Consider the following 22,985-nt stretch of genomic DNA (forward strand, 5'->3'; position numbering starts at 1 on the left):
GGTGCTGTCACTGATGCTGGTACAAACTTACAACGCCGAAAGAGATAGCTCTGTGCTGTTCCATATTTATTTTAAAAAGGGAGATAAATATAAATACTCAAATAGACTTGGTTTAATCCTGGTTGATTATACACGTGTGCTTTGTTCACATACATGATACATCTTGAGAAGTCAAGTCATCTGAAGCGACAACATTTCTTTCCAACACCAACATAGATGAAAACCAACAGTGACCGGTCATTGGGGGTGTATTGTGTTGATCATCCTTCGAATAGGTCTTGCAACATCTCTTCTAGCTCCTGGGGGGCGAGTCTTGGCGTGGTAATATTGTTCTCCTTTATGTATTTTGTGTAGCCTGGAATGATTTGCTCAATGATAGCTGTTCTCAGATTTTTCCGCACCTCAGGATCTGGGACCTTCCACTGCTTTTGAGTGATGTAAGGGCATGTTTAGATTCCAAAAAATTTTGCGCAGTACCCGTCACATCGAATCTTGCGGCACATGCATAGAGTACTAAATATAGACGAAAAAACTAATTGCACAGTTGGGTCAGAAATCGCGAGACGAAACTTTTGAACCTAATTAGTCCATAATTAGACACTAATTGCCAAATACAAACGAAAGTGCTACAGTAGCCAAAATCCAAAAAATTTTGGATCTCAACGGGGCCTAAGTCTTTTGAAACTCAGACTCGAACCAAGTCAGTGGGGAGTAGTTCTTCCCCAAGAAACGAGGAGTAGGATTGAACAAGCATAACGACACTGGAGACCAAGATACTTGTAGATAGCTCTGCATGTAGCCATCGACCTTGGTAAAAAGGGATTCGGCATAAAGTTGGAGACAAGACCACCCAGGTTCAACAAACCGAAAACATTTGTGTAATCGGTGTGAGTTGTTGAGCAAGAATAAGAACATAAGGCCTTGATCGCGAAATGATTCTGACAGGCTGGCAAGCTTTTCTTGTAGACATGACGCCATCCTGATGATCATGCTGTCAGAATGTGTTTGGTTTCCAATACGAGTTTCATCCACTTTACCACGGTTATCTGCTTCAGATATAATTAGATCCAATGACAATTTATTATCCATCAGGAAGCTGATGTAGCTTATCACGGACAGAGTGACCTTGTGAATGTCCGATGATCCTTGTTGTAGAGTTTGAGTAGCTGACGAGTCTTCAGTCCACTTGAGACCTTGTTTGGATGCTCTCATATCCACCTCAACCTATATGTGTTGGAGTGGATTGGAATGAAAAATAGTTTCAGTTCCACCCCAATCCACTCTAACACATGTGGATTGAGGTGGATACAAGTGCATCCAAGCAAGCCCCTGAGGAGATGAGTCGTGGTGTGGTTCAATGTGAGCCATATGGCGTCAAGCGCCTTCTCATCCTTTGTTGACAAGAGGCGGAATATCTCGCCCAGTATCCTTTCAACTTCTCCTGGGGGACTGGAAATGAATAACACGTCGATCACGTGTAAGGCCTTGGAAAGAACACCGTGCATAGCCAGCAGTAGATTTAACGATTTATATATTTCTGGTATCCCATAAACATACATCACAATGATCCACAGCAACTTGGACATCGACAAAAGCGAGCATTTTCAACATGGCCACTTGGGTAAATCTTGCAAACTGGATTTGATCGGTAATACTTTTTTTCTGAGCAAACGATTTGATCTGGAATACTACTAGCACGATCATCCGTCACGAGATCATTGGTAAGGAATAGCTTGCTCTTCACTCTCTGCAGTATCTTGCTCGTCACCCTCCGTAAGAAGAACTGATCAGTGTGTGAGCATGGATCGGGAAGGGGCAGTGTCGGCGTGAAGCGGATGGTTTCCACGATCTCGGCGAGAGCGTGGATCCAGCTCGGAGCACGCAAGTCGATCCAGCCCCAAGAACGACCAGTTCGCTCGATTGCCCGTACAAATGCATCATCGGGAAGGTCAAGAACCCAGGCGACGTCCAGCTCCGTGAACCACCCCTTGACGCCGCCGTTGACCAGCTCTATGACGCGCTTCATCTTCTCCTGCTCCTTGATCCTTTCGCCCCATGACAGGTGCTCGTCGTAGCCGTGGATCTTGAGCTCAAAGTCCGTGGAGAGAGAGAGGGGCGAGAGGCGCCGCCAGATGTGTAGGCAGTTGAGACTATGGTACCTGACCTGGAGCTGCTCTCTCCCGCTCCAGCTTTAGAGCCTGCCAAACTCTCTCGGCCAGTCTACACTTGAAGAAAAGATGCCCCCCATCCTCATTTAATCTTTTCACAGACAGGGCATTTCCTTGCTAAATTGCACCTTAGGAGATGGCTGTTATGAATAAAGCGCCAGAGAAAATGTTTGATTTTGTTCGGGCATTTGAGCTTCCAAATTCTGTCCCACGTAGGATCTGTGTTCAGCCGGCTTCCCCAGCCCCTTGTGCGCTCGTCTGGTCTCTGCTGCGGATGATATCGGCTTGGCAGACTTCGTATGCACCGCGGATACTGTATGTCCCATGCTGATCATAATGCCAAGCTAATACATAGTCTCTTCCTTCATGCACCACAACCACCACCACCAACAAAGCCTTTTTAGTCCCAAGCAAGTTGAAGATAGGCTGGAGTTGAAACCCAACATAAGCCACTAGCATAGCCAAAATATTATCAGCGTCTTCTTCCCAAAAAAATTTCCTACTACCTTAGTACCTTTTCACTACAATTTTCTTATTATCAAAACAACAATTTTCACTACTACCTTTTCAATGTCTCTTTTGTTTAAACTATCCTTGACTAAAATAACACATTTAATTAAGAACTAAATAAAGATCCTAGTTAAGTTTCCACATGAATTCATTTGGAGGCATCAAATTGTGATTCATAATATGTTTCTACATTGACTGTACAGTTAAAAAGACCATTTTTGGTAGAACCCCATTTATCCTCCCAAAGACGTACTCCGTATTAGTGAACCACTAGTATGAGGCGTGCGCATTTGTGCGCGGACGCAAATTTGCATTTTGGCTTTTCGCGCAGCGGCGATGTCTATAAATAAGCTGCAGTGATGCGAGCACACGGAGAAGTCGAATATGTTACATAATAAGTGTTTGTTACTGGAAACATGCCGTTCGTCGGTTATATACATATGTAATGTACATAACCAGGCTAATACGGGACAAACGGTCGTACATGATGCAGACGTCATGTATACATACGTATATGACACAGATGCAGTGGCGATGCCTTGGAGACGTGGGTCTAAGTTCTTGTACTATCGGACAGAGCGCCGAGGCTTACGGTTCATGTTCAGTTGAGCTCATGGGATGTTTGCTGCGCCTGCTGAAGGGATTCGATCAGATGCTGTAGTATAATAGTGTTTGGGTTGCATAAGTGGAGCTTATTGTTGAGGTGAAAGTTGTGAGTACCGTGGGTTGTGTGCTGGAGGGGGGTGGCGAGGCCGAGGGAGCGAAGCGAGGAAGGTAGAAGGAAGACGGAAGAGGATGGCAAGTGGGTTGTTCAGCGCCTCCCTTTTTTTTTCTTTGTTTTTTTTTTCGTCGCTAACATTTGGTTTGCTGGGTCGTTGGGTGTATCTTGTTGGGCCGGCTGATGGCGGTGGTGGAATGGCTATTTGAGCTGTCCCTGTAGCGTTTTTTTTTTGGTTTGATTTTGCACCTCTCTGTTTTTTTTTTTTTTTTGTCTGATGCATCATCATGGAGACCGGAAAGTGCAGATAAGCGCTGTGCGAAATTATAGTGCGGTCGTTGTGAGCCTAAGATTGATAAGCGGCTGTGATTTATAACATAATATAGGGTTAAGCGTTATTATATATACATACAGGAAATGCAGCTAATACGGATGACCGCGCCCACGATATAGATGGTTGTATTTGTAGGCCTGGATAGACACTATTTTACAGACTTTTCGTGCTCAGACATATCCTGTTCCGAGGTGTACATACGGATATATGCGGCCAGTGCACATGGACTGGTCTATGACACATATAATCTATAGATGACGGGCCGTATAGGGAAAGGACCGATTCCTTGTGTTATCAGAGTGGTTGCCAAGGCCCGTTATCTGTAGGTAATAGAGGTGGCGGAGCAGCGGTTAGTTCATATAACATGCCGTCGTCGCTGGCCTGATCGAGGAAGAGCTTGTCTACAGTCTGATAGAATCATAGGCTGCCTGGAAATTCATATAGCAGAGATTGACATGGTGGTCAGACCAAAAAGTTTTTAGAGCCGAGCAAAGGGGATGGGTTTTTTACCTTGTCTTGCTGGAATCTGTTGAATGCAGCATGTATGTCTAAGCGGCGTTGGTTTAGGTCATTGTGCAATTGCTTCATGGAGGCATCCAGGTGGGTTATGGTACCTGGATCGACATGCTCCGTCAATTGCTCACGCATCTCCGTGACACCTGTGTAGACCCAGTGCGTCAGATCCTTAGCTTGTTCTGCACAGGCCTGTAACTCGATTAGCCCACCGTTGCATGCGTCTATGTCAGGAACTATCTTGGCAAGTGTTGGATAGTTCAAGTCCACTATGGTATAGCCAAGTATATTTGTGGTGTGTTTTAGTAGACGGTAGATTGCATCTGCCTTGGCCTCATATAGACTCATCCCAGTGGTGCCAGTGTAGCTGTTCTTGAAAGTCTCGGTGGAGATGTAAGTTTGGAATTTTCCAGACGGCATCAGCTCTGTTTCGATGGCTGGTTTGTTGCCATTAATCTGTGGACAACGGTATCAAGGATAGCTTCCAGGTGTCTAGTGTAAGTCGATGGAACTGGAACCTGCATGCACAAACAGGAAATATACACTGACCTTTGTTGGCTTAGAATTGATATTTCTTAGTTTTATGTGGGCAACGAGGAGTGCTGGGGAGGGAGCAGGGGCGTCGTTACCTCGGAGAGCGAAGGAATGTGTACAAACTTCGTGAGTTCGATGGGGGTGGAAGGCTTTTCATAGGCTAGACCAATGATGTTGTCGATGTCAGCGAGGTCTTCACCTGTGATGCGGACCTGATACTGCAGTCGGTAGGCGAGGTGCTCCACATGGAGTACCGTCTCTTCATTATTTGTATCCTGGAGAGCTTCAGCACATCTGTAGATGCAGTATACGCTAGGCAAGAGATCGTTATACAGTTTGTGTATAACGTCGCAGATTGCTAAGCACGATTGTCTACACCTGGTAAAATCTCTGATCTTATCACGATAGAATTTTTTTAGTTCTGTGATCATAAGGTAGCTGAAGTCTGGTGGTTCAGTTGGCGTTTGTGAATCGCCTGTGCCTGCATGTTATATATACTTAGAGTGTGGAATGTAGAGCGAAGAACAAGCGATTATGTGCCGCAGCTAGAAAGTACGGACTAATGGGTAGAGAAGCATGTGTACTTTCGTACCTTGTGTGCGCCGTAGCTGCTTTGGCTGAGTTTCCTGGTCAAGACAGTCTATGATTATTGTTGACTTCATGTACGATGTCTCGTCTGCAGGAGAGGGGAGGGAAAGAAGAAAATTTGAACTCAGTTAGATATGTGCGTGGATCATGTTCGCTATATAGTAGAATGTTGAATATCTGAGGCGCAGGCTGTGTACCTAGAGGACCATGTGGTACCATCCATGGTAACTGGCCTGCTGCATATTCTGCACTCCACAGCACCACATCCATCGTGAATTTTGCGGTGCGGAGCACGCGCAGTGAAAGGAAAACCCTATGTACTATCATGCATGGTGAAATATGTGGTGAAGTTGTCCGTAATCTCCGCGTAGATATCATAGACTGTTAGACCACGCGGGCAGCCATGTCTCATCCTAGCAATGATTGGTAGCCGGCGGTGCCACGGTAGCTCTGGTTTATGAAGATGTTGGAGTGTCAGATGGTCTATGAGGTATCATAGATACGATGCAGATGCGAATTTTGTGTATGTATATTTTTACCCTGCTGTGCTTCCATGGGTTTGTCCAAAGCGGTATCACCTCGATGGCAGCAGCAGAAGGCCTGATTGTCTGACCTGGGTACAAATTGGAAGCAACAGAGGCATAAGTAGTATAAATGCGTGGTAATGCCTGTGCGAAATATATGGCCCCAAATGCGGGCATGTTTATATGCCAATCAAGGAAATCTATCTGGGTGTGTAGGCTACATAATGAGAAAATGATAATTGATATTCAGACAATGATTTAGAAAATGGACGGCGCTACTGTTGGCTGAACCGAGCATGCACAGTCGGCCTGTCGCTGTGCTCTGTTCGCCAGCTGTTGATGGCCTCAACAGGCGGTTCGTATGCATTTGCAGAGCAAAGCATAGCAGGAAACGAAGTGTATTAATATGTTTTTTGGAAACTAAGGGAGATCAAGTATCTGTTAACAAGGATGAGAGTATTATTATAGATCTGGAATGGAGCATTAAGAGAAAGAGAGGTGGTTATATCCGCTGCTTACCTGCCGGGGTAGCAGCGCCGCGGAGGGTCCGTCCTTGTGCGGTGGCGTCGCCTGCGGGATGGCAGCGCTGAGATGCGCAGCTGTGGAGACGCCGGCGACAGCGCCCTTCTCGGTGGCCGTTGACCACTGTGTTCTCCTTCTCGTTGGTGTCGGCAGGGAGGCACACGAGATGTGTTAGCGATGTAGGGATCCGGCCGCTGGGCCGTGTGGGATGTGCTTTAATGATGGGCTTGGGCCTGTCTTTTTTTTTTGTCTGTATGCTCGAATCGATGGGTGGACGTGATGGGTACTTTTTTTCCCCATGAAGCGGGCAGGTTAGGTGTTCAGACAGGGCTAGGTGGCATCTAGGATGAAAACGATACCGATATTTTTCGACCGTATTCAAAATCGAATTCGTTTAGAGTGGTTGAGATCTGTCCGTATCCGAGTCCGGATATCCAACATCCGATACCGTATCCGTATCCGAATACTCAAATCGCATATTTATGATGTCGATATCCAATCGTATACTATCCGACATAGTTGACCCTATCCGTATTCGAATCCGAATCCGGACAAAAATATGAAAACAAATGTAATATCGGTGATATCCGTCCGTATCCGATCCCTTTCCATCCCTAGTGGCATCTACAGAGGAGCCTGGATTTTCTGGTGGAGAAGGCCGTTCTATGTGGAGAAGGACGTCTGGTTGGCACAGCGGCACAGAGTTCACTCATACAGTGAAGGCAGTAATGGAGATTATGTGGACAGCCCTCAGAAAATGCCATGCAGAGTACTGAGCGCATGGGGCATTGTACTTAGGCTTAAGCACAGAAGTCTGTGTCCGAGGATAAGCACATACATATTAGTCTAGAGGCCTGCTGTAAGACGGTATATACACTGGAAGGCCCTCCATAATAGAACCTAAGGTGCAGATCTAGATGTACAGATGGTAAGTTAAGAAATTTCTGCTGGTACGTGGAGAGACACAAGGGCGGAATAACCATGTTCACTACATCGCAAAAGGATGAGACAGGCAGCCTGCTGGTGACACTTGCCTGAAACACAAAAAAAGTAAGGATTCTGTGTTAGTGATCTGGGCACCGATGTGAACCTAACTGAAGCGCAGAGTTGGTAAAGTGGAGATGGTGAAAAGGATGGTACGGTAGCATCAGGACCAGGCAGAGCAGGTAAGCACCTGTTGTACATCTACCGTAGGAGTTCTGGTAGAAGCGCTTGCCCTGGTGCGGCCTTTTTGCCTATTGGCCGGATTCGTTGGTCTTTGGCCTGCATATGGTGCAGGAGGAGTTAGCACAGATCGCGTGTGTGTACGGAGAAGAAGGTATGTGTTCATGCAGCAACATATACCTCTTAGCGTGCGGGTGCGGCGGTGAAGCAGATCCAGCAGTCTTGTTGCCTGCGGCGGTGATACCTGCATCAAGCCTTTCATCTGCCAGGGGATCCTACGCAATGGAGGTAAGACAAATTAGGAGCTGTCTACGGAAGGAAGCAGCGGGCATGACTGAACAGATAATGGACATGCTGCATAAACTAAGTCAACGGGAAAGGAGGAAGGAAAAAAAGGGAAAGACAAGCTAAGCTCAATGATGATGGCTGTAACATACTCCGTAAGCGCTATGTCTGTATGTTGTATACCATGGATATGTAAGGGAACCTATGTACATGGGCCTTTTTTCCTAGAATGTCTATTTGTGTGTACATTGGATTAGTCAGGGATGAAGCTGCACGTGGAAGCAAATATTATGCAGACAAGCTGTGAAAGGTCAAATCAACAGGTAACGCTAAGTATTTATGCTTTACCCTGCCCCCTGCTGTGTGTGACTGCAGTGTCAGTGTATGCATTTTAGGGGAAGAAGGTCAGTGTGGCAATGCTGGTTTACCTCTGCCACGGTGCTGTCATTTTCGGAGCCTGGGCTGCGAGCCTGCGGGTTATGCCCTCCGGACCTGTTTGCGATCGGAGGCATGGATGTCTTAGACGATTATTGCATAAGAACAGAACAAAGGATACTCGTGAAGCTATGCTGCTACGCCTTCAGGGGTCTAACTGAACACATACTCTTCCATGTTAAGTGCAGAAGATGAACCGGGGTGCTGCCGCGCCTGTTGCTTCGAGATGCTCCTGCTTCTGTACTTTGAGGGGGAGGTGATGATCTATGGAACAGGAAACAAGGATGCGAAATCATGTGGAATGAAACTGAGTGGCTACGTACCTCTCCAATAGAGGAGCCAGGTGGGAAGAGTTGTCTGCGGAGTAATGATTTTTCTGCTTCGCTGCTGTTTCCAGCTGACTCCATGGCTCTGTGAGAGGGACAAGCAGTAGATAGAGTTAGGATTCTTATCAGCAGCAGCAAAAAAAACTGTATATTAGGTGGGAACGAACCGTACCGAGTAGGAACATTTGTCTGCGGTGTGTCGTCAAGGCCAGGTCCCGGTGGAGGTGTCTGGTCACAACACAGAGGTAAAGAAAAGGTTAGGTAGTTAGAGAACAAGCAGCACAGTGTAAGCTCTGCAGTTTATAGAGCATGTAGATGTACCGATGCATTGACAGGGTTAGCGATCTCAGATACGTTCTGGAGCTGATCAGTGGGTGCTGTAGTCTGTGCCACTGAGAGAGTGGAGACTGCAGCTGCTGGGCTGGACAAAGTCTGGTTGTCTTGCTGAAAAAGAAGAAGGTGTCTTGCTGTAGCAGCCTGGAAGTCATAGTCAGCTACAGTATACTTGACCTGATATGTTCTGTCTTCCATGTCATGGTAGGAACCACTGGTGAGTCCGACTGCAAATGTGAATTTCTTCGAGATGAGGGCAGCAATCTCCCGTGGGAAACCAGGATTCTTCTTTTCCAGCTTGCGTAGGGTATCAACATTACGATGTATGACCATCCGTGCCTCTTCGTCATAGCAGAAGAAGCTGGCTTCAGCCGTATCGTCAGCAGCGTTGAACGATAGCCTATAGCTGCACACATAATCACCGATGTTGAGTAGAATGGAACCGCAGAACTGGTGCAACGACAATGCTGTTGCATGTGGAGTATGGGTGGAGGAAAAGGCGGGACCATACAAGGTTTTTGTTTCTTTGCAGTGGCACACGGCGCACTGAAAGGGAACACATTCCTCGGTGGGAGCTTTCTTGCACTTTGCGCAGCCAATGTACCACCACCGTTTTTCTTGAGGCACACTTGTGATGCACAAAGGCAGAATGAGCGGTGTGACAGGCCGCAAACAGCGTTCATGAGACTGTATCGAGGATTTTTAGAAGATGGCCAACTAACTCACCGGGAATTCAAAAGGATCAATGCTGTTTAGTTCAGCGAGGGTCTTGTGCTCAAGTATAACAGGCTTCACCGTGTCCTGTGTATGCGACGGTTCTAGTGGAGTTCGATATATTGGAACATGATTCTTCTTCAGGCTGTGTTGGGGAAACGGAGCAGATCAGATAATGTGTCGGCAACAGTATAGATGTACATATACATTCGCGCTGCCATGCTGATTTGATCCAAGCATGGAGTGCTAATCTCTCGTACAAAGGCTGCGCCTCTTTGATGTCTGTATTAAAGAACCAACGGCAGGCATTCCCTCCACTCACCTGAGTGATATCTGCACCGACAAAGTAGGAAATATAATGACTGCATAGCACAGAAGAGGGTGGAATAGACAAAGAAATAAAGCATAGTGGAGTGATGGAACGCACTGTCCATGGTCTTGGGCAGGCACCCAACAAAGAGGACAACGACGGAGTGGATGTCCTGTGAACTGGAGTCATCACCCACGGTGAACTCTGTGGCTCGGTCACCCCATAAGGTCACCTTGAGTTCCTGATTGCTGCAGGAAGTAACAGACAATGAGGCAGTCGCATGCCGTAGTAACGCAGAGAAAGCCAGAAAAGGCCAAGTACTATAAAAGTAGATGCATGACCTGATGAGACTGAGGATGTACCTTAGATCTTTTATGTAGACCTCTCTAATCGTAGCCACTGTTTCTCTTTTTTCCAGAGCTCTTGATCTAGGAATGTCAATGGAAGTGATAATACCCAGGACATCTGCATGCACCAGGGCGATGTCACAATACCATATGGATGTATGGGAACTTAGGAATATGTATGACACTGGATAACTACAGTTTAGAGAAAGCATATAAGGCGAACTTAATTACCGATGAACTTTTTTGTAGCATCACCAATTGGATTGATGCTAGAGAAAGGGGTGACGTTGTACACATACGCTGGGAAAGTGTCAGGTGGATCTCGGACCGGTGTTACCGTAGTGAAGGAAGTGAACTCAATCATCAGCCTCCTATTAAAAGGCACATAGTTTGTGTTGGACCCCCTGACATTAAACTTGCCGATGATGTATACTTTGTCAAGCTGAAGTAGGGGCCCTTTATTATGTACATCTGCAGCTAGGATCTGAGCATATATAGCATCACCCTGTACGGGAAATAGCACAGCATTAGAACATAGTAAGCCATGGCCGCCCAAAATAACATAAAGAGCAGAGTCTTGGCTGAAAGGGCCTGGCTATTGTCATGTGCAGGTTAGTGCATAAAGGCGAAAGGGGCAAACCAGTTCTTCTACTCTCTTTTTTCCCTGGCTATTTAAAAGAGAAGGAAAAGGAGCGGGGGGAAATGTGCACAATAGAAAAAGGAACTCAGTATCCAATGGGGGACCCATGTACCTTTTCATCAGCTAGAACTAAGTCCATGTGGCGTATTGGCCCACCAGGTTCATTGCCATCGTACACCCATTTTCGCATTACCCGAACGCAGATAGTAACATTTCTGGGCTTCACTGTTAGGCCGGCCAAATAAACCCTTGGGACTGTGCCTCGCTGCATTGTTTCCTGCACACAAGAACGGGTAGGAAAAGTCCGTTAGTATGTACTGTAAAAGGAGTCTGCAGTGTGTAAAATAAGATAAGCACATGCAGCATATGTAACAAAATCGAAAGGAAAGCTAAGTCTGCAGGGTTAAACAAAAAAAGCAGAGTAAAGAGAAAGGCGGAGGAACAACACTGTAAACAACATTCCTCAAGAATACTTTGATTGGCCTTGGCTTTTATTTATCGTCATGGCATAGCATACTTTGATTGGAAATTGTCGCCTCTCAAGAATAAATGGCCATTTGTTACACTTTAGAGTTAGGGTAATTCGAGGTATGAAGACGTCGTCACCCACATGGGTGCCGGTTATGAGTCTTGCCTGTATAACCTTCTCACCTAGCTGTGTAATGATGAGCCTGCTGCCATTGCATAGACCATCGGACTGATTTAGATTTCGCAGAAGCATGATTGGAACACCCTTCTTAAGATTTAGAACGTGCTGTGGGAAGTTATTTCCGTTTAAGGAATTGAGAAATTCGACAGGGTACAGTAGCTCATAGGATTCATGGCCACCTGCAGACTTTGAGATGCAGTCTGAACTAAGGTATTCTTTTGTGTCTCCTGGGAGCAAGGAGACAATATGGTCATTTACTGCCTCCGTAAGTTCATTTGTAGGAGTAAGGATGGCCCTTTCCTTAAGATATGTATCTGAATGATAGCTCTAAAGTAAATTTGGATATACAACGTGTACAATGCAGGGCAACTTCTCATGTTCAGTGGTTAGGAGCAGGTCCCCGTAAGGTTCATCCTCCCCTTCCCTTGCTACACAGGGGACCCTACCATTACCCACCTCCAGTATCCAAGTGCTGAAATCAGCTAACCGCTGCTGCGCGGTGGGATCCTGGTTAGATGAGCTAAGCCTCATGTTCTGTGATAAGTGGAGAACTGTTCCAGATGACCAAAGGCTGGAATTAATTATAGCCGAATTGACGACCTCTGCACGGCTCCCACCCTCAATGACGGGCAAGATCTGTCTGATGTCACCACCAAGAACGACCACCGAACAGAAAAGCCGAAGCTTCGGGAGAATGGGCTGATTGTATATCGTGGAGAGTCCGATCTATAGCCTCAAAAGCTCTCTTATTAGTCATATAGCCTCATCCCATATTATCAAGGATGTTCTTTGTATGAGCTCAGCTAGCATCGTTCCTCTTCTTATGTCACAGACCAAAGAACCATCAAGATCACATGGAATCTTGAAACGAGAATGAGCTGTGCGCCCCCCTGGCAGGAGCAGCGAAGCAACTCCCGAGGAGGCAACAGTGAGAACAATCTTTCTCTGTGCTCTATGGTGTGCGACGATGCATTTCCATAGATAAGTCTTGCCTGTCCCTCCATAGCCGGAGACAAAGAAGAAGCCGGGTCTATTACTGAGGACACTGTCGACAATAGAGTTGAAGGCCTGTAGCTGATCAGAATTCAAGGTGTTGAGAAGGCTCGCCTCGTCTGCCAGCTGGTTAGAGGCGTAGGCCAGTTCTTCCTCAATCAAACGATTAGTTCGTGGGAAATGGAGCTGACTGCTTCTTTGAGGAAGGTTGAAGTCGCGGATGTTGCAGCCACTCTTGGAAAACAGTGTAGCTAGTTCATCAAGTAAGCAGTCTCTAGCATCACTGTCAGGCATGTGGTAAGATCTGTCGCCCAGCACATCTCGGCAGGGCCTGCATCTCGGAGCTGGTATTGGATGTCATCGATGAGGAGACGTCAAACTTTTTTGAAAAAAGCACTTTCATCTCCAACCTCACAAAAGAGCAGCATGGTAACGAAGAGTCTGCGCAGCTGCGGTGATGTAGCCCAGGCAGCGGCTTCATCAAAGGCGTTATACCATTCTTGATCGTCCCCAATTATCCCACGAGATCTGCAAGCCTCTTTGAATGTAGGATACTGCACACTGTTGTGGCGCCTAAGGTCTGCAAAGCTGACTGCTCCTCTAACAGTCAGCAGGAGCAATCTCAGGTAGTAGCGTTCGCCTGTCGACGGATGGACGTAGTGGAGTCGACCTATCTTTGGGCGATTTTCTCGCCGCTTTTCCCATGATCTTGTCTTTGACTCCCACCTCCACCTTGAAGGAAATTGAGGATAGGTAAGGTCTCTAGCATGAGGGTGCGCCTGATTTGCAGTGAACCATTCAGTGAGCATTGTTTTGCGAAGGAATTCCTGGGACAGGAGTCTATCCTTCTTGGATCTAGCTTTAAATGTGATGAAATTGTCATTTGGCAAATGAACAGGCATCCTCTCCACAGAAGGATAGTGCCTGTGAACGTCAAAGCCAAAGATACGCCAGCAAGCATCTTGTTCACAGATGTAGCGACAGTCGAGGTACTCTTTGACCTCATTGATGGTGTTGGTCTCCTTTTCAAAGGAGTATCTTCTCCGTTCTGGATTCTTTGCAGGTAAACCTTGCTGCAATCAGCACCTTTTGTAACGTATTTAAAAAGATACTTGACAAAGGTTGTCTTGTTGCACCATTCTACATTTATATGAGCCTGGTATTTCTTGAGGAGAGATGTGTTGTACGGAACAATCCATCTATTATCGAGACGATGGCCTCCCTTGTCAATGTACACATCATTTTGGGTGCGTCTATATATAGCGAAACCATCTGCATCAACAGATGTCTCTTGCTGATAAGGTTTTGGGAAAATTTTTTAGCATTTCCCGTTCTTCATGCACGGGCAATGACTGTTCAGTCGGCCACAGGGGCCATGCACCATGTGCTCTGCCACAAGAGCATAGGCCAATGGATCCAAAACAGGATTTGGTATCTCCGCCGTAACAAATGCGTTGATAAGAGATGGCTTCGGCTCCGATGTATCGGCGGAGATCTAGAGGATGATGTGTGCATGCGGTAAACCGCGCTTCTGGAACTCGACGGTGTGGAGAACTGTGGTAAAAATAGAAGAGTGAGCTGGTATACAGGGTGGCGGAAGTTCCATGGCGGAGCCGGTAAAGAATAGGAAGCGTAGGATGGATGGACTATGCAGGTGAGCAGATAAGCAGAGTTACCTGCATTACATGGCCGGAAGGCAGCACCGCTCCGCACATCATGTAAAAGTTCCTCAAGCTTCATATTGAAGACCCTAACAATGATGTCTGCCCTGTCGGTTGGTCGCTGACCAGGCTCCAGCAGACCCTCAGCATTCTCAGGCCACTTCGGATCGCATGTGAAAGTTACAAAGAAAACAGGTGGGCCATATTCTCTACATATAGCTATGGCATCATGTAGCGGCGACCACCAGTGAATGACGCTGGAAGCACAGTCATTTTGCCCATCTCATTGCCTTCTGTGCAACCACGGCTAACATCATCAGATATACCCTGAATACTCTCCATACGGATGCCGCCCTGGTGATCAAGAATGTACCATAGCCTACTCTCATCGATGTAGGCCCGAGCATCAACCTTGATCTGACTGGACAGGGTACCATAACAGAGGTAGGGGTTGGGCTGATTCTCCCTGTAGTGGAGCATGTATCGAAAATAGTCTTGCATAGTCATCTTGGTACGTGCGTTGGCGTGTGTAGGCTGGGCACCGTGATATAGAACACCCACTTGGAAGCCCCGTTCATCGAATGGGAACAGCAAAGGGTACTCTAAGGCCATGAAAGCAGGATGAAGAGCAGATATTTGGTTAAGCTGACCAGACCGAGTCTCAATGACTATGTCACGCTGAAATGTATCAAGAGAGAAGTCCCCAACCACAAGCATAGCAAGCTGATCAGTTATATTGAACGGGATCTCCCTCTCGAGCCCCCACAATTCTAATGACAAATTCTTCGTCAGCATGATCACGGAGTCTGTCTCGTGCAGTTCGGAACTGTCTGGCTAACGGATTATGCTGATCTAGCATACGCATGAGGCCTTCTATCACAGAGGTATCTAGGTTAACATTGACCGCATCAGCTCGATCCAGGGCATGTATCCTATTGCTGATCTCATTAGCCGTATCATATACATACAACTGTATGAACTTTGGAGGGCTGCCGTCCGGCAGAAGCAGAGAGCCAATACGATGGTGAATCTGGCCGCAGATCTTGAAAACAGGAGGACCGCGGCCATCATTCATAGACTGGTCTATATTCGCTCCCATGGAGGTGAAAGCGAAGAGGCAGTTGTACTGTCGTATGTTCTTCATGAATCTATTAGGTAAACAGGCTTTGTATCTGTGAGGTATAAACAAAGTGTCTAGGTAATGGAAAGAAGGATTTTCAGAGGCATAAACAAAGTGTCTAGGTAAACAGGCTTTGTATCTGTGAAATCACATATGCAGGAAACGAGAGTGCACCTTTGAGAGCGTCAATAAATGAGACTGGTCAAAATGGCCGCAGGTGAAGGACGACACATCCATATTGAGCCTGCCTGCTTGGACATGGAAAATAGCTTGTAAAAAAGATTGGAAAAGGTAAACTGGGTAACAGCAGGCTGAGGAGCGGTAGCATATATGGAAGAGGCTAATCTGAACAGCATGGCACCTGCTCGAGCTAAAGTACGCTGATCCAGCCTTCTTCTTCGTCTCCGACGAGACTCGGTTGCTTCCGGAGTGGAGAGAACATGGCGGTCAGGGACAACTGGCACGACAACAACGGATAAGATCACAATAGAGCAGAAGACATATGGACTGCGAAGGCTTACATGCAGGAAGGCACAGATATACCTCCATTGACATGTAGGAAAGCCCGATAAGACTCCGCAGAGGTTGGAGGAACAATAGGATAACCAGTATTTTCTGTGCACACAGGTAGCGGAGTGAGTAAGTCTGCTGCCCGTCCTTATTCTGAACACAAGAGGAGCTGAGGACGGCAACAACGGTGGACTGAACAGCGTGGAACAGGAAGAACTGACGATGGGCTGTGAACGACGTGGCATCATACCTGACGACATGGCATCATACGGATGCAGACGCCTTCTACGCGCAAGGCGACGCGCAGTTGCCTCAGGGTCAGGGGATGAAACCGTATGGCGATGAAAGGCATCTAGCAGAATATTACATAAGAAAGAGCAGAAGAAGAAAGGCCTGCACAAATAAGACAGCCAACAGGACAGAAGGCAGGAGGATAACATACAAGCTGTCCGAGGAGGCAGAGGAGAGGGCTGCACCACGTCATCGCGCCCATGCGCTTAAGAAGCGTGAAGGACATCACATTCGTATGGCCAGCAAGCCCATACATGAGTAGACCGTATATAAAGTAAGACGGGCGCACTACAGTAGGGAAAACACATGCATGCACCCTTTTTTTGGGGGGGAAGGAGGGCTAGCAGAGAAGCAGTGATGATAGGGGAACGTACGGTAGGTAAAGCACACCTCTTTGGTCGCCTGCGTCCATGACGAAGCAGGCAGCTGCCGGCGCAAGCAGCAGCGAAGAAACAGAGGAAAAACAAAGCACACAAAGCAAAGAATGGAAAACAGCACGAAGAAAGCTGACATTTGTCCCCTTTTTTTCGCCATCCCGGGTGTCCATGAGAGGGACAGACGACGAAAGGGCTGAGCAGCCAACAGCGCGAGGAATGGGGAACAACACATTCAAAGAGCACCAGCGGAACGGGAGACACATCCAATATACAGAAGCAGACGAACGGCAACATAGGAAGAGCTAGAGCGAGGGAGAGTTTGTCATGGAATCAATATCCTCAAGCAGCTGCTCCGCACCCTGTAGCACACCCGAATCGAGAGGCATATCATACTGGGAGGCGGTAATGACCATGCGCGCTAACTGAGCACCTCTGTTCGCAAACAAGAACAGGCGCCGCAGGAACTGCCTCTGATAAACCATGTTACGGTAACTATAGTCAACGATAGTAAATCCGTAAAGTGCGTGCAAGCAACCTATAGCCTGAAAAGCAGTGTCCTCATATGGCCTGGAACAATCGCTGCCTAAAGACGACCAGAAGGAAAACCAGCGTGGCAAATCACGCACAAACAACGAAGGCAACTCAAGCTCTATGCCATACAGAGTGGTACCATTGTCGGTAACCTCACGTATAGTCGAAACGAACGGAAGCTGGCAGCGCTGAGCAACCACCTGCAGAATCGATAGAAAGGACATGCTAACGGCAAACATGATGTACGCAATGCACCAACAAGCAAATGTAACTAACTGTAACTAAATGGTGTAGGTCTGCAGGGAAAAAAGGTAAACCCAAAAAAGACAGGTCTGAATTGGGCAGGGAAACAGCTGTACAGGTATGACTGAATTCGCTAGCCAGAACAGCTACAAACGAAGGGCATGAATGAGCCAGAAACTGGCTGCACACATCCACCAGGAACCGACGGGAGTGGAGGTGGAGGCCGGCACAAGGAATACGAGGTAAGGCTTAAAAAAGGGGAAAAGGCATGCTGGGAAGCCCTTTTTTTTTAAAGGAACAAAGGAAAAGCATCAACCATAGCTCGGTCAGTACACAACAAGCAACCAGGAACTCAGAAAGCGACAGCTAAAGTGGCATATAGAACCATTGAACCATACCTGGGACGGAGCAGGCGCACGGTTCAAGAGAATGAACTAAACCAAAGGAAGGCAGCAATCACAACAGCAGGAGGCCGGTGTGGACCCACAAATGCGGCGGTCTGCACAGAAGCGAAAAAGGTCAGAATCGGCGTGCACACATAAGTCGGAACCACACGCCCCTGAGCACACACTGAACAAAAGAGGAGCAGATACGTGGAAGGCACGAGACAGGGCACAACAAAGCCAAACGCTGGGTGAACTAAGCCTCTCATGGCATAGCTCCAACAGACTAAGCAAGAGGAACGCGCAACCAAATAGCACAAACATAGAGTCCGGCAGCCATCTACGTGGACAAGCACCGTCCAGGGGTCCCTCAGCGCTGATAGTCCATCGGCTGTCATGCACAGGTAATCAACTAGTTTATCAGCACACACTCATTTACTATAGCTAGAGGAAAAAGAAGATATTGAGAACAGCTCATACACACAGCACAAACCCAGCGCCGGCCGAAAACTCTGCTTCTGGATGTGGCAAACTGAACTGATTTGCTATATTGCCTTTGAATAGAATATATACAACTCTAGCTGTACCTCTACCAGGTACATAGTTGTTGGTGAGTACACCAACTACCTACTACCGGAGTACAAGAGTACACCAACTACCTACTCTTAAGATAAAGGGTACACCAACTACCTACACCAAAGATACAAAGCTTAGCTCAGCCATCTCTACACTACATAACTAAAGTAAGCCATTTCTATCTATTGCCTCACTGCTGCTGCAATAGTAATAATGGGCTTGTGTACATCCTTGGATGTAGAGGCCGGATATTTGTTTTATCCATTATCTAAAAAAAAAGCCGAGCCGACCAGTTCCATCTCCTAAACCAGGAGATGACAGCTATGCCGATCAGTTAGACTATCTCCAACGGAGCTGACCCATTTTTCACCGTATGGGTCACGCACATGAAAAGAAAGCCGCACCCAAAAAATCCCGAACTCCAACAGCGAACGCAAAAAGAAGATGAAGCCGCCGGAGCTCGCGAAGACGAAACCAAGGAAGCCGCAGAGCACCGGAACGGGCGCGCCCGGGAGAGCTCGGGCCCGGCAGGCCGCCGCGGGCGCGGGCGCGGGGGAGCTCCGCCCCGGCCGCCGAGGGCGCGGGCGCGGGCGCGCGCGGGCAAGCTCGGCCCTGGCCGGTGCTGGCGCGCGGAGCGGGCGAGGACGGAGAGGGCGCGGGGGAGCTCCGCCCCGGCCGGTGCGGGCGCACGCGGGCAAGCTCGGCCCTGGCCGGCGCGGGCGCGCGGAGCGGCCGAGGACGGAGAGGGCGCGGGGGAGCTCCGCCCCGGCCGGCGCGGGCGCGGGCGAGCTCCGCCACGGCCGGCGCGGGCGCGCGGAGCGGGCGAGGACGGAGAGGGCGTGGGGAGCGGGCGAGGACAGAGAGATTTGCGTAGCGAGGAATCGTGATGCTTTTTTGCGTATCCTTTCCGTCGGTAGGCAAAATGGGTACCGTGTTTGGGTGGTCCGTTGAAGTCTGATTTTGATAGGCAAAACAACTGTGCGAGACCTATATTTGGGTTTAGGTCTCTCATTGGAGACAGTCTTAGGAAAGATAGGAGCAGCAGATTACGTCAAACCAGCGCAATTTATGAAGGGGTTGGCCTTTTTTTTTTGCTTACGTCTGCAGCAAAGCACATGGCATGGAAGCATGTAACACGCACCCCCCAGCTAAAGACAAGTACTGAAGCTGGTGGGAACAAATTGGAAAGGAATGAACGGTGACCGTAGGTTTTCTCACCTGGGCAGGTCCTCAGAACCTCAGGGCAGCTGATGCAGATAACGGTAATCTCACGGCGCAGCCTACAAAAGAATGCATTATGAAGTCGAAGTATATAAGGACGATGCTGTCACTGTATTACCTACCTGAAGGTGTAGCCGTGGTACTCCGTACGTCGCTGCATAAACGCGTCCCTTCGTCGTCAGATACCCAGGACTGTTGCGCGTAAATAGCAAGCCGCTGCACACAAGCAGACGCAGACAAACGAAGCCTGGACGTGAGAACGACGAAGAAGCAAGGACGGGGTGTAACAGCTATAAAGCGCACAGGGAAGTGTGCAGTGAACATAGGAGAAGAACATAGCACAGGCAATACATGAGCCATGCAGGGGAAATCGCTGGACGAACTAAAGGCCCAAGCCCTGTTTGGTTGAGCTGTGGCTGTGGGAAAAAGCTGCTGTGGGTTATGAGCTGTGAAAAAGCTGCTGTGGGCTGTGAGCTGTAGAAAAGCTGAAAGCTGTTTGGTTAAACAAGTATAAAATATACCTTTTATCTTTATCTCTCTTGAAACAACTATGGAAGAGCTTTTTATTCCACCAATTTCGAAAAGCAGAAAGCCAAAAATCAAAAGCAGAGTCAACCCAGCTTTCAAAAATGAACTACGGAAAAGCAGCTGCTTCTGAAAAAACACCCTCCAAAAACAGCCCCTTTGGTTGGGCTTTTGGCTTTTGGGACCAAAAGCCAAAGCCAAAAGCCCAACCAAACAGGGCCTTGGCCACAGCACACAGCAGGCACATAACGCAGAACAGGAACATGCAGAGTAACAAGAGCAGAACACGGAACATGGCAACCTAAATCCACCACAGACAGAAGTAATTTAGACTATGTGGACGAACACAGCACTCAGTTTCCACAATCCCATAGAAGGAACAATGCTGAAGCAGCAGGAAAAGAACCTATGAACGGAGGACCCTACCAGAGCATGTATACACTGACAAGCACACACCGGAGGGGCAAAAAAATTCAATTCATATGTAAGAAGGAGCCAGAGCCGAATGGATGCGCACATACACCAGCGAAGACCGAAGCAGCGGAGCAGGCCGATCTGAGGACCCCAAATCCAAGACGCGCCGATCTCAGGGAAGCAGGGACGGAGGAGCTCGGGCGGATATGACGAAGCCGAGGCAAGGGAAAGGAACGAAGGGCCCCGTACGGAGGGAAAAGAAGAAGAGGGAAGCGGCCATCGCGGACACTTAGCGTTGGGCCAAAATCAGATTAGTTTTTTCGGGAAAATAGTGTTGAAATTAGAGGTTTCAACCTGCGTGGCGAAGACCAAGGCCTCCGCCCGTCGGACGGCCGGCCTCGGGCGGAGGCTCGGGGTACGAACGACAGGAGAGATAGTGGAGAGTAAGGAAATGGCACGAGAAGCTATGGTTTCATTAATTCATCCACCAACCACCTCCATGGTTATAAGTGTCCCCTATTTATAGGACTCAACTATCACATAACAGAATTTATTACAATGCCCCTCAACTGCTACAGTACATTCCTGGAATATTCTGCCGCTAGCCTCTTATTCGCGGGGCAGTCCTGCCACACCGTTTCTAAACAATGGGCCTCCATGAGCAGTCGGCCCACTGTAGCTTGGTCTTCGGCCCAAAGGCCTGGCTCCCCGGCGCCGGCCTTCATCCCCCACGGCGCGCCGCTCCCTTGGCAGGTCTCCGCCGGACGGTCGGAGACGTTCTCCGCGGGTATCCGCCCGGCCGCGCGGGGGCCATGGTTCTCGCCGCTGGCCTCCGCGTCCAGGGGCGCGCCGTTGCCTCGGAGAGTCTCCGCCGGTCCGGGCGGAGGCATCACCAGCTGGTCTCTGCCCGGCCACTGGCCTCGGAGCCTCCGCCCTCAATGGCGCGCCGTCGCCTTGGAGGGTCCCCGCCGGTCCGGGCGGAGGCATCACCAGCTGGTCTCCGCTCGGCCGCTGGCCCCCGAGCCTCCGCCCTCAGTGGCGCGCCGTTGCCTTAGAGGGTCCCCGCCGGTCCAGGCGGAGACATCATCTGTAGGTCTCCGCCCGGCCGCGCAGGAGCCATGCTGGCGCGATTGCGCCCACCGCGAGCGCCCGCGCTTGAGTACCTGCGCACACTTGGGCAAAATCGTTTGTTTGATTAGTTTAGAGATAAGGCTGCCTCCGCCCGTAATACCGGAGATGCCCGCCTGAGCGGTCGGCGGGATGCGTGCCTGGCCTTGGCGGAGTCCGTGATGACCCCTCGAGCATGGTCGGGAAATCTCCTAGTTAGCGCCCGGTCTCCGCCCCAAGACGCTCGAAGACGCCTTGGCGACACCCCGCTGTCAGGGGCCTTCGCCACCCGCCAAAAGCCATGTTACAACAGTTCCCCCCTTTTGAGACCATGGTTCGCCAGAGCGTGCCGTGAGCTCAAAACGCCTTAGCCGAAGGCGTCCGCGGGGGCGGAGGCCACCTTCGGCGTCTTCGAGCGAGACCCCGCTACTTCCCCCCTGGCCCGCTCTGGCGTAGCTGTTGGTCTCGTCGAGAATAGCCATTGGGCGGCAAATGTAGCCGTTGCCCTACATCGCGGCCGTTTCCGCTGTGTCAGTGTCCGTTACGTTCCCCGCGATTTTTTTGGAGGTGACCGTTGTGCAGCGGGTGAAACTTCCGGAGATGACCGTTGTGTGGCGGGAGTCGGGCCGCCTGCCCGCTGCCTATATAAGGGTGCTTTTGGTGGAGGGGTCCCCCCCCACACCGCTCACTCGCTTTCATTGTGTCCGAGAAAATGTTCTCTGCCCTCTTCGCTTTCGCCTCTCGCTGCCCTTGCTCGTTCCGTCTCTCTGTTCGTGTCTCGCGCTTAGGTTGCAGTCGCGGTGGCTTTCCTTTCTGCCTCCGCCCAAACTCGCCGGCCCGCCTTCTCCGGACCCTACCGCCACCTTCTCGGTGTTAGGGCCGTCGACTGGGGTGCACGCTTTGAGGAGTGCATGCTTGCCTCTGCCTCCGCGTTGGAGTTGAAAAAGCTGGTGGAGGAGGATTTGGGGAGCGTCTCTGCATCTATCGGAGACCTAGTCGCCGCGGACTCTGGAGACATGGCGATAAAATCTTGGGACTTTGGCCCGTCCTCTATTACTGAGGAGGCAATCACGGAGATGCTGAAGGAGTCATGTTTTCCTTCTTCCCGGGTGAAGATCCCTCCGCCGGGTCAGACTGTTCCGGAGCCGGAGGAAGGATACGCGGTGGTCTTTCGGGACTTCTTCACCAGCGGCCTCTGATTTCCTTACATTCCCTTCCTCCGCCGGGTGTTGGAGACCTTCAATGTTCAGCTCCATCATCTGACTCCCACTGCTTTCCTGACACTTAGCAAGTTTTGCTGGGCGTGCGTCTCTTATGGTGCCGAGCCGGATGTGGACACCTTTTGCACGTACTATGAACTGCAGAAGCAGCCGAAGAGGAAGAAGGAGGTGCGAGATGGCAAGGAGGTGGAAGTGACCT

At 49.2% G+C, this 22,985-nt stretch overlaps 1 protein-coding gene, 2 long non-coding RNA genes and 2 pseudogenes across 3 annotated transcripts; all 5 read right to left on the bottom strand.

Moving 5' to 3' along the window:
- Positions 1-260: 260 nt before the first annotated feature.
- LOC136526610 (uncharacterized) lies at positions 261-4,663 on the bottom strand (annotated as a pseudogene).
- A 213-nt stretch (positions 4,664-4,876) lies between these two features.
- On the bottom strand, positions 4,877-6,571 carry LOC136529468 (uncharacterized). Its single transcript, XR_010777329.1, has 5 exons — positions 6,409-6,571; positions 5,905-5,978; positions 5,563-5,815; positions 5,370-5,453; positions 4,877-5,258 (listed from the first exon to the last, which is right to left on the bottom strand). It is a non-coding gene; the product is annotated as an uncharacterized lncRNA (long non-coding RNA).
- A 712-nt stretch (positions 6,572-7,283) lies between these two features.
- On the bottom strand, positions 7,284-9,059 carry LOC136526970 (uncharacterized). The gene is made up of 8 exons (XM_066519547.1): positions 8,943-9,059; positions 8,794-8,849; positions 8,619-8,706; positions 8,465-8,533; positions 8,289-8,352; positions 7,756-7,850; positions 7,586-7,674; positions 7,284-7,445 (listed from the first exon to the last, which is right to left on the bottom strand). The coding sequence occupies exons 1-7, from the start codon at positions 8,948-8,950 to the stop codon at positions 7,647-7,649; spliced, it is 408 nt and encodes a 135-aa protein (XP_066375644.1). The 5' UTR covers positions 8,951-9,059; the 3' UTR covers positions 7,284-7,445; positions 7,586-7,646.
- On the bottom strand, positions 8,989-16,161 carry LOC136526611 (uncharacterized; annotated as a pseudogene).
- A 1,576-nt stretch (positions 16,162-17,737) lies between these two features.
- Positions 17,738-20,695, bottom strand: LOC136527055 (uncharacterized). The gene is made up of 4 exons (XR_010776668.1): positions 20,567-20,695; positions 19,643-19,736; positions 19,518-19,579; positions 17,738-17,839 (listed from the first exon to the last, which is right to left on the bottom strand). It is a non-coding gene; the product is annotated as an uncharacterized lncRNA (long non-coding RNA).
- Positions 20,696-22,985: the final 2,290 nt, after the last annotated feature.

This window comes from Miscanthus floridulus, chromosome 19 (genome assembly GCF_019320115.1).
Source record: "Miscanthus floridulus cultivar M001 chromosome 19, ASM1932011v1, whole genome shotgun sequence".
In the NCBI taxonomy this organism is placed as follows: domain Eukaryota; kingdom Viridiplantae; phylum Streptophyta; class Magnoliopsida; order Poales; family Poaceae; genus Miscanthus; species Miscanthus floridulus.